The sequence below is a fragment of the Symphalangus syndactylus genome, chromosome 13 (genome assembly GCF_028878055.3).
Source record: "Symphalangus syndactylus isolate Jambi chromosome 13, NHGRI_mSymSyn1-v2.1_pri, whole genome shotgun sequence".
In the NCBI taxonomy this organism is placed as follows: Eukaryota; Metazoa; Chordata; class Mammalia; order Primates; family Hylobatidae; genus Symphalangus; species Symphalangus syndactylus.
The window spans coordinates 105,716,281-105,731,954 of record NC_072435.2 but is presented as its reverse complement, the minus strand read 5'-3'; the positions used below and the strand labels follow the sequence as shown (position 1 = coordinate 105,731,954).

General features: G+C 41.3%; 1 protein-coding gene across 3 annotated transcripts in view; it reads right to left on the bottom strand.

Annotated features, from left to right (window-relative positions):
• IFT81 (intraflagellar transport 81) overlaps positions 1-15,674 on the bottom strand; it is a 105,813-nt gene that overhangs the window by 41,065 nt on the left and 49,074 nt on the right. For all 3 annotated transcript variants that reach the window (XM_055236365.2, XM_063614452.1, XM_055236368.2), the window contains one exon: positions 5,561-5,710. In XM_055236365.2, coding sequence (XP_055092340.1) covers positions 5,561-5,710 — 150 coding nt within the window. The remainder of the gene's footprint in view (positions 1-5,560; positions 5,711-15,674) is intronic.

Here is a 15,674-nt window from a genome sequence, read left to right as displayed (position 1 = left end):
AATGGAATTAAATCTTTAAAGTGCTGAAAGAAAATAGCTGCCAACCAAAAATTCTACATTCAGTAAAAATGTGCTTCAAAACGAAGGTAGAATACAGGTGTCTTAAGAAAAACAAAAACTGAGAAGATTTCAGCAGACCTGAACTAAATAAAATACTTAAGGTGAGCTCATTAGACAGATACCAATAGAAGAACAATGATGAAGGAAGAAAAGAAGAACCATGAAAAGAGTAAACAGGTAGATAATCCAGAATAATACTGAACATAATATCATGTATGATTTAAATTCTATCTAGGCCCAGGCACAGTGGCTAACACCTGTAATCCTAGCACCTTGGGAGGCTGAGGTAGGAGGATTGCCTGAGCCCATAAGTTTGAGGCCAGCCTGGACAACATAGTGAGACCCCATTTCTGGAAAAAAAAATACACATAAAAATTAGCTGGGTGTGGTAGTGCACGCCTGTAGTCCCAGGTACTTGGGAGGATCACTTGAGCCCACGAGGTTGAGGCTGCAGTGAGCTCTGACTGTACCACTACATTCCAGCCTGGTCAACAGAACAAGACCCCTTCTCAAGAAAATTATATTTAGAATTAAAAAAAATTATCAACAATAGCACTAAATATGGGAAGGAGGTAAACAAAGTTAAAGTGTTTTAGGTTCTTGCATTGCCTAGGACACGGCAAAAGTAAAAATTTAGTGAAGACTGGCTGGGTGCAGTGGCTCACACCTGTAATCCCAGCACTTTGGGAGGCCGAGGTGGGCGGATCATGAGGTCAGGAGATTGAGACCATCCTGGCTAACACGGCGAAACCCCGTCTCTACTAAAAAAAAATACAAAAAAATAGTTGTGCGTGGTGGCACACTCCTGTAGTCCCAGCTACTTGGGAGGCTGAGGCAGGAGAATCACTTGAACCTGGGGGGCGGAGGTTGCAGTGAGCCGAGATCGTGCCACTGCACTTCAGCTTGGGCAACAGAGAGAGACTCTGTCTCAAAAAAAAGAGCAAAAAATTTAGTGAAGACTGTAATCAGTCAAGGGTGTATATCATGATCTCTGGCATAAGCACTAGAGTGCAATCACTCACTGGCTAAATGGAACTAAGGACTCCATCACTGTGGCAGGTAGACTACTGACAGTCCCAGGCATGTTGCAGCAGTGCAATTAATAAGATTTTCACTTGTGGTGAATTGGGGAAGAAGAATACAGATGGATGGGGATTGTGGTGGCCAACAAAATTTATGGCTCAGATTGCTTTCAAGAGAGTTGGCTGAGAGGAACAGAGCTGACTGACATCCATAGCTGCTGCCCCTCTGGGTCCATCATCATGTTTGCACCAACGCTATGCTTCCCTGGAGCTGCTCTTAGCCAATGACTGAGCACGGCAGTAGTACTAGTGTTGGCCCAGTCCTGCCTGACAAAGGACTCCTCTCATAGGTGACTGGCTCAGGAACTCTCCATCAACCTGACCAAAACTTTCTCAGAGTTGTGTTGAAGTTTGAGGCTATTTCTACCCAATCTTCCTTTGCCCTCTCCTTTCACAGGTGTCAGACCTGTATCAGAGCCTGAAGGCTTTCCCTGCCTCCTCCTGCTCCCTTCCCTTTATCCTTCATAAGTGTGTCCTTCAATAAATACAAAGATGCACTAGATGGTGTAATATTTCTGGTACTTGAAGAAAAATAGTAACTATAAGGACTATGGAATTGGGGTGGCTATCACTAAACTCCACTGATGGTTGAAGAGATAAAATAACAGGCTCAAATCCATTAATTTATAATTTATTTATTTATGTTTTTGAGATGGAGTCTCGCTCTGTCACCCAGGCTGGAGTCCAGTGGCGTGATCTCGGCTCACTGCAAGCTCTGCCTCCCGGGTTCACGCCATTCTCCTGCCTCAGCCTCCCGAGTAGCTGGGACTACAGGTGCCTGACAGCTCACCTGGCTAATTTTTTTGCATTTTTAGTAAAGACGGGGTTTCACCATGTAAGCCAGGATGGTCTCGATCTCCTGACCTTGTGATCCGCCCACCTCGGCCTCCCAAAGTGATGGGATTACAGGCATGAGCCACCATGCCCGGCCTAATTTGTAATTTAAAGCAAAGTGATCAAGTTAGAGAACCTCCTTAAGGGCTTTAAAGAAACCCTCATTTCCCATGGCTAAAGGGCAGAGGGAGCTGAAAACCAGGCACAGGACTTAATTTTAAGACTGGCAAAACTCCAGAGAAAGTTGAATTCTTAGTCTAGGCAAATATTCTATGCCAAAGTCAGGGCCCTGACAGAGAAGAAAAAGGGTGCTGAGTCTGCGATGGGGGTATCTGGATAGACCCACTGGAGAACCTTGAATCCCCAGATTATCCTGTATCCTCTGGGCAGTGGCAAATGGCTCAGCTTGTCGGTCAAGGCCCTGGAAGATACAAGACAGCAAGGACAAGGAGGTCTAGGAAAGAGGCATGTGTTTGAACCTACGGGAGTAGGAACTAAGTATAATGATCTTTTCATTACATGGAAACCGGAACATGTCCACTGCAGAAGAGGCACTGAACAACCAGGTGGAAAGGATGATTTGGCCAGCAGATGTCAGCCAGCCTCTGACATTGGCCCACACAGTGCTTAACCAATGGACTCACAAACAGAATGGCTTTGTTGGTAGAGATGGAAGTTATGTATGAGCCAAATAGCATGGGCTCTCTCATCAATGCTCATCTAGCTACTGCCAATATCAAACGTCTGACTTGCCAGCAACAGAGACCATTCCTGAGCTCTGGGTATAGAATCATCCCTTGAGGAAACCAACCTCCTATTTTGTGGCAATTTAATAACATCAGACCCTTTCTGCCCTGAAAAAGGTGACATTTCATCCTTAATGGGACTGATCCATATTCTGGGTGTAGGTTTGCCTTTCTTGCCCATTGTACTTCAGCCAGCACTACTATCCAAGGGCTAAGAGCATTCAGTCTACTGATGTGGAATCTCACATAATATCACCTCAAACCAAGGGACACATTTTACAGCAAAGGAAGTATGATAGCATTCATATGACCATATAATTCAGTAATTTTACCACACGCTACACTATCTGGAAAGCTGATGGCCTGACAGAATAGTGGAACAGTGTCTTAAACGTTAAGGCCCCAGTTGGAACTGGATGGCCTATGAAAATGAGTTCTACCTTTAGAATCGGGTGTACACCTTAAACCAATGCCCATGATATGGTGCTATGTTCCCAATAGAAAGCATAGGTCTCAGAACCATGAAATGAAAGTATAGGTGTCACCACTAACCATGATCCCCAATGATCCACTTTAGGGAATTATGCTTCCCTTCCAGACAACTGTAGGCTCTGTGGGTATAGATGTTCTGGTTGCCAGAGTGGGCATGCTTTCATCAGAAGGCACATTAAGAGGCCCTTGACACTTAATGTTCTGACTACCATCTCGTCACTTGGGCTTCTCATGTCAATAGATCAGCAGGCAAAGAAAGCAGGCCATCATAAGGCTATATAGATGCTGCTATATAACAGCGACAGAAATAAATATATTTAGGACTCAGATGATCCATTAGGGCTTATCTTGGTACTCCCATGCCCAGTTTTAACTGTAAATGGGGAAGTATAGCAACCATGGCCTGGTAAGGGCATGATTACTAGAGTCTCACACTTCTCAAGGGTGAGGAACTGGGTCATCTCACCAAGTAAGTCATCTAAACCAGAGGAGGTACTAGCTGAGGTGAGGGAACTCTAGAATGGATAGTAAAGGAAGGAGATGTTGAATATCAGTTATGTCTTTGGAACCAAATGTAGCAATGAGAGTTTCCATTTGTCCCACTAATCTTTCTCCTGTAAGTTTTCTTAGAAATTGTGACCAAATAGAATCCTATAGAAGCTATAGCTGGGTGGAGTAAATTTAATGTGACAAACAAGTAGATCCTACTAGTGCAAGGGGTGAACTGTAGTAGATGTTGCTGGTGCCCCACTCAGACCTCATTTGCAAACTGTTATGAGTGTTGACTGCTAAATAGCTCATAGTTACCCCCTTCTCCAGAGAGTGCCCTCAGCCAAATGGGAGGTGTCTCACCTAAGAGGTTACACTTGACCACAGCCAAATGACTGACTGCCATAGGGTACAAAAGGCCAGCCCCCTTGCATCAAGGTGGAATCAACTCCGGTGCAATTTGTTCCAAAGTTGATCACGGGATCAGAATGAAGCCAACACCAGTTGAGACCATGTCCTTTTCTTGCTTGGCTTTTTTCTGCTGCCTCATCTGCTTCCCTCACTCCCCTCCTTCTGAAGGTACTACCTCAATAAATCACTAGCACAAAGAATTCCCTTCTCGAGCTCTGCTTCTAGGGACCCAACTTAAGAAAAAAATATGAAGCAAAAACTGATGGAACTAAAAAAAGCAACAAAGCAATAATTATAGAGATTTTTAACACACTTCTCTCAGTAACTGATGGAACAAGTAGACAAAAAATTAACAGGGATATGGAAGATGTGAATATCATGGCTAACATACTGACTGAATTGACATACTTTGAATACTATTCCCAACAACTGCAGAATATACATTCTTTTCATTGCACATGAAACAATTACCAAAACAGACCATATGCTGGGCCATAATGCAAGACTACAAATTTCACAGGACTGAAATCAGAGTGTGCTCTCTGGTCACAATGGAAATAACATAGAAATTCATAATAGAAAGGTAACCAGAAAATCCCCCAAATATTTGATTTTAAGCCATAACCAAAAGGTCAAAGAAATCACAATAGAAATTAGAAGATATTTTGAAGTAAACAATAATGCAGTTACTACGATCAGTTTTAAAGTTAGTGCTGTTAGAATCCATGTTGATTCACAGTAAATTTTCAGTCTTAAGTTCCCTAAAAGCAAATAATATTCATCAGCATGAGACAGTTCATACTGCCAGTTAAAAGGAAACACAACTGGTTGAAATTCCACTTACTTCTACCAGATTATTGCTAGCTGGTAAACCAGCACCCAGATGAAACAGTTTCCCCGTTGGTGAAAGAAAAAAAAAAGCCAAATGAAGAAAACCCTGAGGAACTGGCATCCACAATGAGAACAACTTTGCTGTTGGACTACTTTTGGGTTTAACTCTTTTCAGACAACCAAGGCACAAACACATAAGGAATAAGCCTGGAGGCAGACTTCCACACAGCACTTCCCTGGATATTTCTTTCCAAAGCTTCTTGGAAGTGGCTGCTTAGAAATTTCTGCCCAGCAGGCCATGATAAAAAAATATTTTACAGTCACTCTTTTGGTATGATAATTTTACCCATATTAACCAACTAACTAAAAGAAAAAACCTACTTGGAATTCAAGTTATTCTATTAATAACCCCAAAGTCAGCATACACACAAAAGCCAGTGCTTACTGCTACATTAAAAATAAATGAATCAACTTATATGACATGTCTGTAATTAATCAGAGAAAAGTAATACTTTTATGATTTTTCCAGTAAAAACAATGACCTCAGTATGAAGCTGTAACCCATAAACCTCCTGGCATTTGTATTTATAGTAGCCCAAGATAATACCGTATTACCAGTTGTTGTTGAATATTTTCATGATGTTGCTTAAGAAGTTCTTCAGTCCTCTGCAAAAGACCGAATTCAGCTTTAAGTTCAGCTATTATGTGATGCTTCTTTTTGAAAACTGTACTCTTGCTTCGAAGTTTATTGACATATCGTTTGAACTGTAAAAAAGACACAATATGTAATCTAATGAGTAGAAAAGTAGTAGCTAAATATCATACAGATGTAGAAACTCAATATATTAACATTTTTTTCTCCTCTACTTGCCAACGTGTCACATGTATATAATAATTTCGTTTTATTAGAAAACTTTATATAATAATTATATATTATATAACTTAATAATTTAGTTTTATTAGAAAACTTCCCAACCCCCGCCTTCCTGTCTTCATCCTTACCCAGGTTAAACTCCTGTTACTTATTTGCAGGGCCTATTCTGTTATGTGTAATGTTTGCCATCATTTTAAACTTCAGTTCAGTATTTGTTTTCCCCACTATTCCTTAAGCTTGATGAGGGCAGGACCTGCAAGTATCTTGCTCTAAGCAACTCTACGTTGTATCCTCTGTGTCTGGCACAGTGCCTAATACATAACAGATAATAAATAGTACTTACCAAATGAATTCCTTTATTTATTTATTTTTTTGAGACCAAATCTCACTCTGTCACCCACAATGTTTAAATATTTTGTTTTTAATTTTTTGACCCATTATATGTACATATATTATATATGTATGTATTATGTGTATATGTATAATATATGTATACATATAAAATATGTATGTGTGTATATATATATATTTTGAGATAGGGTTTGCTCTGTTGCCCAGGCTGGAGTGCAGTGGTGTGATAACAGTTTATCGCAGCCTTAACCTCCTGGGCTCAAGCAATTCTCCTGCCTCAGCCTCCAGAGTAAGAGGACCACAGGTGCAGAGCACTATGCCTGGCTAATTGTTGCATTTTTTGTAAAGATGGGGTTTCCCTATGTTGCCCAGGCTGGTTTTGAACTCCTCGGCTCAAGTGATTCACCCGCCTTGGCCTCCCAAAGTGCTGGGATTGCAGGCATGAGTCACCGTGCCTGGCCTTAAATATTCTAAATCCTTATATAAAAGCTATTCATTTTAAACTTTACAAATAAGGATTAGGAAAACAGAAACACAACCTTATAAAAATAAAAAGGTCTAAAAAAGAAGAAAAAGTAGGAGATGATGACCACAATTCTGGTTGTGGTTTTATCATGGTATATCTCATGTACTGTACTATTTTGGTAGCAGTCCATTGGACTACTGGGACTATTATAGCCAACCAGAACCATCAACACTTGTAGCTACTATTTATCACTTAAGAAATGTACTGTGACTATATATTGCTATCAAGCATCTGAGACACTGGGATGGTACCCATCCCAAATGTTAAAAAGCTAAGAATATCCCAAGTTAGTGAAAACTCATAGTTATCTAATTTATCTATTTACTTACCCATCATATCAAAGTTATAACTAATAATGGAAAAAAGTTACAACTGTAATGGAAAGACCCCATTATTAAGTAATGCCAACTAGAGTTTGGAAGAGCAAACAAAGTAGCATAATATTTAAAGGAATTCAAGGCTGGATGTGGTGGCTCACGCCTGTAATCCTAACACTTTGGGAGGCCAAGACGGTTGGATCACTTGAGGTCAGGAGTTAGAAACCAGCCTGGCCAACATGGTGAAACCCCATCTCTACCAAAAATACAAAAATTAGCCGGGCGTGGTTCTCCTGCCTCATCCTCCTGAGTAGCTGGGATTATAGGCGAGCGCAACCATGCCAGGCTAATTTTTGTATTTTTAGTAGAGACGGGGTTTTACCATGTTGGCCAGGATACAACGTAGAGTTGCTTAGAGCAAGATACTTGCAGGTCCTGCCCTCATCAAGCTTAAGGAACAGTGGGGAAAACAAATATTGAACTGAAGTCTAAGATGATGGCAAACATTACACAGAACTGAATAGGCCCTGCAAATAAGTAACAGTTTAACCTGGGTAGGGATGAAGATAGGAAGGCGAGGGTTGGGAAGTAGGGGAGGTGGGATATGGCAAGCTTCCTGGAAGAAGGTATATATAAGCCAAGACTGAAGAAGTAGGAATGTGTTAGAGGAAGGAAGAAGAGGCAAGGAGCAACATTCCAGGAGATAGCAGCACGTGTAAAGATCCTGAAGTATTGACTCAATGAAAGTATAGTCAAATGCTGTATAACAACGCTTCAGTCAATGATGGACTGCATATAGGATGGCAGTCTCATAAGATTACAATATCATATATATATTTTTTGAGATGGAGTCTCACTCTGTTGCCCAGGCTGGAGTGCAATGACATCATCTTGGCTCACTGCAACCTCCGCCTCCCAGGTTCAAGTGATTCTCCTGCCTCAGCTTCCTGAGTAGCTGGCATTATGGGCACCTGCCACCATGCCTGGCTAATTTTTGTATTTTTAGTAGAGATGGGGTTTCACTATGTTGGCCAGGCTGGTCTTGAACTCCTGGCCTCGAGTGATCTACCCACCTCAGCCTCCCAAAGTGCTGGGATTACAGGAGTGAGCCACTGTACCTGGCCTACAATACCATACTTTTACTGTACCTTTTCTAAGTTTAGATATGTTTAGATACACAAATACCTACCACTCTGTTACAGTTGCCTACAGTATTTAGTATAGTAACATGCTGTACAAGTTTGTAGCCTAGGAGCAATAGGCTATGGCATACAGCCTAGTTGTGTAGTAGGCTATATCATCAAGGTTTGTGTAAGGTCTATGATGTTCACACAACAACAAAACTGCCTAACAGTGCATTTCTCAAAATGTATCCTTGTCATTAAGCAATGTATGACTGTACAGTATTGCTCAATGTAAGAAGCAAATGCCAGAAGAAAATGCCAGAAATTTCTGATATTTCTGAAACAACATAATACTTAAAAAATCACTTCCTCTTATGTATTAAGAGTACTAATAATTTCCAGATTTTTGTACTATATAAAATAATTTTGGCTGGGCAAGTTGGCTCACGCCTATAATCCCAGCACTTTGGGAGGCCAAGGCAGGGGACTGCTTGAGTCCAGGAATTCAAGACCAGCCTGGGCAACATGGCGAGACTCCATCTCTACAAAAAAATTTAAAAATTAGTAGGGTGTGGTGGCACGTGCCTGTGGTCCCAGCTACTTGAGGGGCTGAGGTGGGAGGAGCACTCAAACACAGGAGGTCAAGGCTGCAGTAGGCTATGACCATGCCAATGTACTCCAGCCTGGGTGACAAAGCAAGACCTTGTCTCAAAAAATAAAATTATTTTCTCTGCTCTAATAATCTTTTTATTAAATACATTATAAAGAAAATGTCTATAGTAAGAACTTGGCCTACCATATTTAAACATATCACTCTAAAACAAAGGGAAGCTTCCATATTACCTAATGTGAGATAATTCTTTAAGAATCTCAGCCTTTTTAGCCCGGGCACAGTGGCTCACACCTGTAATCCCAGCACTTTGGGAGGCCCAGGCAGGCAGATCACAAGGTCAGGAGATTGAGACCATCCTGGCTAACATGGTGAAACCCCATCTCTACTAAAAATACAAAAAATTAGCCGGGCGTAGTGGCATGTGCCTGTAGTCCCAGCTACTCAGGAGGCTGAGGCAGGAGAATTGCTTGAACCCGGGAGGTGGAGGTTGCAGTGAGCCGAGATTGCGCCACTGCACTCCAGCCTGGGTGACAGAGTGAGACTCCGTCTCAAAAAAAAAAAAAAAAAAGAATCTTAGCCTTTTTAATGTCCAGTGCTTCTTAAAGCTAATTTTGGGGTATAGTTAATAAATAATTTTATATATAATAAAAGTAATGAACATATTGTTGAAATTTTGGAAAACAGAAAAAAGGAAAAGTTCACTCAAAGCCACTATCTCAACACAAGCTCTATTACCATATTGGTATTTTTCTTTTTTTTTTTTTTTGAGATGGAGTCTTGCTCTTGTCTCAAAGGCTGGAGTGCAGCCGCACAATCTCCCCTCACTGCAGCCTCCACCTCCCAGGTTCAAGCAAATCTCCTGCCTCAGCCTCCCAAGTAGCTGGGATTACAGGTGCCTGCTACTATGCCAGGCTAATTTTTGTATTTTTAGTAGAGACGGGGTTTCACCATGTTGGCCAGGCTGGTCTCGAACTCCTGACGTCAGGTGATCTGCCCACCTTGGCCTCACCAAGTGCTGGGATTACAGGCATGAGCAACTGTGCCCAGCCCATATTGATATTTTTCCTTCCATTTTTTTTTTTCTTTGAGACAGAGTCTCGCTCTGTCACCCAGGCTGGAGTACAGTGGCGCGATCTTGGCTCACTGCAGCCTCTGCCTCCAGGGTTCCAGCGATTTTCCTGTCTCGGACTCCCGGGTAGCTGGGATTACAGGCACGCACCACCATGCCTGGCTAATTTTTGTATTTTTAGTAGAGATGGGGTTTCACCATGTTGGCCAGGCTGGTCTCGAACTCCTGACCTCAGGTGATCCACCCACCTTGGCCTCCCAAAGTGCTAGGATTACAGGCATGAGCCACTGTGCCCGGCTTTTCCTTCCAATTTTTAAAGCAAATTCTAAGGTTAATGATTCTAAATTATAATGTAGTGAAATAGAAAGTATAGCATCTCTAAAATTTAATTTTTTTCTAAAATACTTGATTCCAGAGTATACAAAAATTCCTTTAAAATGCTAAGATTAAGAATTCTTCACATTAAATAAACTTTCAATTCCTAGTTTAGACATCTTTTAAAATTTGACTTAAACTTTGAAAGAGCTGGTCAGGTGTGGTGGCTCATACTTGTAATCCTAGCACTTTGGGAGGCTGGGGTGGGGGGACTGCGTGAGCTCAGGAGTTTGAGACCAGCCTGGGCAACATGGCAAAACCTCGTCTCAACTAAAAATACAAAAAATTAGCCGGGCGTGGTGGTGTGTGCCTGTAATCCCAGCTACTAGGGAGGCTGAGGCATGAGAATCGCTTGAACCTGGGAAGCAGAGGTTGCAGTGAGCCGAGATTGTGCCACCGCACTCCAGCCTGGGCGACAGAGCGAGATTCTGTCTCAAACAAAACAAAACAAAACAAAAAAACAAACTTTGAAAGAACTGAGGAACACACTGTGTTTTAGAAGAAGAAAGTTTAAAATATTTTTCTATCCATGATTAGGCTAGTTTTAATACTAAGGAATCCAGCCCTCACACCATAAATTTCAATGACTGCATTATAGAAACTTCATTAAAAATTAAAAATTTAAGTCATACTAATGTACCTGAAGTCTAATAACTTGCAAATTTTCCTTTTAAAGAAAAAATGTGTAAGCCTGACATAACCACAGATTCAGAATCCCTAGAGTAACTATATATGCTATTAAAAGTGTCCTGGGCAAAGTGCCCAAAATGAAATCAACCCTGTTCATCTGCTATCCTCTGTAATATAGAGGCCAATTTTCCCATTCTCTATCTTGCTGTGCTCCAGAACTATTTTTAAAAGCTGAAAGCTATAAATGTTTTTGATGAAAGAACAAACCTACAAATTACTGAGTGTGCTCTATGCTGATTGGTTATTATTTGATATTCATTATATATAATACCTAATGGAAGAGTAGTCTGGGTCAGATCAATCACAGTTACATATGATTAAGCAATAGGTGGCCATCAAAGCATTCTAAGGGCTCTACTATTACAGAATTAATTAGAAAAAAGAAAACACATTATCAATGTTTTTTCTTCCATTAGTGGTTTCTTTTAATTATCATTTGGATTTTAGGTTATTTTTGAATCTTCAATATCATACAAAAACCAAAACTGATGAACACATTGAAGCTAAATCTTCAGACTTATAAAACACAAGTACTCATTTCATTAGCTGCCAGAGCAATAGCCTGATCATTTGTGAAGCCTCTGGTAAACTCTGCTGTACACTCAGATGAGAATAAGAGTAAAAATTGCCCTCCTTTTCCCTTCCATTCCTAGTTTACCAGGGTCAAAATGGTGGCTGGAGAGGTGGGCAGTAGATAGAGAGCTGCATGGAGGTGCCAGTAAGGTTGGGGAGCTGCATAGAGGCATGGCGGGGTACAGGGTTTGGAGGTCGAGGATACTGGGAAATGAGGGGGCTTGGGAAGTTGTATTAGAAGTGTGGACTAGGAGGCTGGTGACTGGGGACACAGGGTAGTAGGGGGAGTTAATGGAGGTACAGATCAACAGGCTGAATGGCCAAGGATATGCAATGATGGGATTAGGGGCTGAGGAAACACACAGAGACACAGGCTAGCAGGCCTGGCAGCTGAGGACACAGAGGGGTGAGTGAGGAGTCATGGAAACAGACACAGAGGGTGAAAATGTGGTTGGTAGGATGGGGACACAGGACTGGTGTGTAAAGAAGGAGGCTGGAGTAGCTGATAGATTGTTTAAATTGAGCAAACAAGCAAGTTTATTGATTGAGCAAATAAATAAATGCAATATAAAAAAAGGGAGCCAAATTTCTCAATGCCAGAGAAGATACTGGGCAACAGAGACGACTCTGTCTAAAAACAAACAAACAAACAAATAAATAAATAAAACAATGAGATACCATTTTCACACCTACCCAATTGGCAAAAATAAAAAATCTTTCAATACCAAGTGTTGGTGATGATGTGGAGGAAGTAGAGAGGGAGATATATAATTTAGAGCAACGGTCTGGAAAACAACTTGGCTTGTCTACTGAAGTAGATGAGAGATATATAATTTAGAGCAATGGTCTGGAAAACAACTTGGCTTGTCTACTGAAGTAGATACTGTACATATTCTATGGCTCACCAACTCCACTTTTACGAGTAGCAGGACTTTTCAAACTATCTGTTAAAGGACCTGTTTTTTAAAAAATTTCTAAACATTTGTGCATCGGATACTTTTGTAAAATAATGAAAATACCGAGATCAAATGACTATAAGGGTTTCTAAATGTTTCCTTTCAATTTATATGGCTGCAGATTAGAAGAAACTAACAGTCTGTGGACTGAAACTAGTCTTCAGACCATACTTTGAGTAGCACTGCTCCAGAGCAGACCTTCCTAAATGGTGTATGCTCTGGTACACGCACGTGCCACAAATATTGTGAGTGTGCCAAGATATTAATCCACTCAGCCTTTGCAGTAGCTGGGCAAGATATTATAAAGAACTCTCAGCCAGTCACCTTTAGCTATAAAGGAAAAAAATTATTTTTAAAGGCATAGGAGGTAAGCAACAAATCCTTAGAACATTAAGGAAAAAGCTTCCATAGTGTATCATAACAGGTAAACCGAACGAATTTGTCAGTAAAGTGAACTACAAAGCTTGCCACTTGGCAGGAAAGCCCATTATAGCAGCTATTAATAATCATTTGTACCCATATACATTTGTTTTTTTTTTTTTTTTTTTTTTTTTTTTTTTTTTTTTGAGACGGAGTCTCGCTCTGTCGCACAGGCTGGAGTGCAGTGGCGCCATCTCAGCTCACTGCAAGCTCCGCCTCCTGGGTTCATGCCATTCTCCTGCCTCAGCCTCCCGAGTAGCTGGGACTGCAGGTGCCCGCCACCACGCCTGGCTAATTTTTGTGTATTTTTTTAGTAGAGACGGGATTTCACTGTGTTAGCCAGGATGGTCTCGATCTCCTGACCTCGTGATCCACCAGCCTCGGCCTCCCGAAGTGGTGGGATTACAGGCGTGAGCCACCGTGCCCAGCCAGAAAGGTTGTTTTAATAATTGCTGTTAATAATCCAGAACATAATGCCAAATCTTGAAAATCTGAAAGCCCACAATCTGACATTTAAAAGGCAGGTAGCCAATAATCTATAAACCCTTATTAGTCAAGTTCTGTTCCCCTACTTCTTAGAATATAGGGGCTCAAAATGCAAGGAATTGGATCACATTGGTATTGCTCATTATTTATTTAGTCACATGGTATTTATTTTCCTGGAAGCCACCTGCTTGGTGAAGTGAATACTGCATGTCTCTTCTGCAATGTTTCCCAGCATATTTATTTATTATATACATTTTAAGGCTTAGGTTTTGTGACTTGTCATATAAATCACACCCGGCTGACCAGAAATAATTTGGTTTAACAAAGAAAGAAGAAAACAACTAGCTAGTATTCATCTTTTAATCTAATTTGTGTTTTGACCTATGACATTTTCTTTTCGCTGTGTTTGTAACTTTGTAACTGGCCATGGCTGGCAAATCATGTAGCAAGCATGGTAACGCTTGCTGCAGTGGCGTGTGGTGGGTGGACTTAACGGAGGTCCTCTTGATGGGAAGTCAGGGTGCCAAAATGAAGGTTAGATATGGGGGGGTTTTCAGTATATAGTGCACCCTGATTTTCTGAGCCTACCATGAATGTGCCGGAGTAAAACAATGTGGGAGCTGGTAGAATACAGGGAGGGCGGGCATTGACCCGGGGGATGAACCATATGGCATTACTCCAAGCTTGAGACGTAGTCCGGTCATGAAAAAATCAAGGACTAGTGAGTACAGCTCACTCCCCAAGTACTACAGGTTAGGAAAGAACAACTGTGAGCGGCACGTGAGGGTTTGTGGAGCACAAAGGGCCACCCGCACAATTAGGCTCACAGTTAATGGTTTTAGCCACACAGCATCCACACCTTTCTTCCCTCTGATTTCCTTGTAATTTAGCCCAATGGGAAACTTTCAGCAGACATTTCATAGAGCAGTTAACTCTGTGGCGACCATCAGTTTTAATTGGAATCATGTAGCTAAAACCCTAGGTAGTACTTGACAGCAAGACGGTGTCTTTTAATTCAGGTATTTCTGGTTCTGCTCTGGGCTTCTCTGGAACAATGTTCCCTGATGCATGGCTAACTCCGGAAGGCATGGATCCAGGCAGTCTTACAAAGGTGCAGTGTTTAATCGTCATCAAAAGAGGAGCCCTCCGTCCCTTTCTGATGGCTTACGTTTATGGGTGGATGTGCCGGGGGGAGGTGTGGTATGAACCTAGCAACCACCGCTTTGGGTACAGAACAACGGTGGTGTTTGCGGCCAGCCCCAGTAGGTAGTTGGTCTTTAGCCACTGAAGCATTCTGTCCCTGCAGCTCAGCAAAGCAATTACCAAGCCATCATTGGCCTGATTTATAAAGAAATTGCCTTCTTTGGGAGAAGACAGTAAGGTGCATAGTAATTCGAACAGCAAGACTGTGCTAATCTTTAAAAAAAAAATTAAGGAAACTTATTTCTTTGGGAATTATTCTGACTTGGCTGTGATGAGAGACCAGCTTTCAAAACACATATGTACCCATATACATTTGTAATCTAAATTAGTCTTCTATGAAAGAGCAGCTATCATTTTAGATGCTGCGATCAAATAAGATTAATACTTTACGGTTTATGCTAGCAGGTGCTGAGAGAGTACTCAGTTGTGTGAAACTCTAATCTTTATCTCTGCGTGCATTTGGGTTTTGTAATGGACTAATGCTTTATAGTGCTAGCTTCTGGCTTCAGGACCAATTTTAAAGACTTGGCTCTCTTGTGATCAAAATGGAAATTGACAGATGTTCTTTTTCCTTTTGTGTATTTAATATGTTTTACAACCTTTAAGAGTAATGATCAGAATCTGGGCTAGCTTTTGTAATGGATAGGCAGTTATTTCTCTAAGAATGTAACCATTTATAAATGCTTTTCGCTTATCAGGAACTCAAAAGAATTATTGGATTCCAGGCATCATTCTAGATATTTATGTGAAACAAGAATTACTGCTCCTGCTGCAAATTTTCTCCCTCAATATCTGGCATGAAAATGATTTTCAAAGTAATTAGCTGTGAAGACTTGACAAGACTATCATATAATAAGCACTTTATATTGTTTAAGAACCACAAAGCCATTTTTTTTTTTTTTTCTGAGACGGAGTCTTGCTCTTGTCTCCCAGGCTGGAATGCAATGGCGCAATCTCGGGTCACTGCAACCTCCGCCTCCCAGGTTCAAGCGATTCTCTGGCCTCAGCCTCCCAAGTAGCTGGGATTACAGGTACGCCACCACACTCAGCTAATTTTATTTTTTTTTGAGACACAGTCTTGCTCTGTCGCCCAGGCTGTAGTGCAGTGGCGCGATCTTAGCTCACTGCAAGCCCTGCCTCCCGGGTTCACGC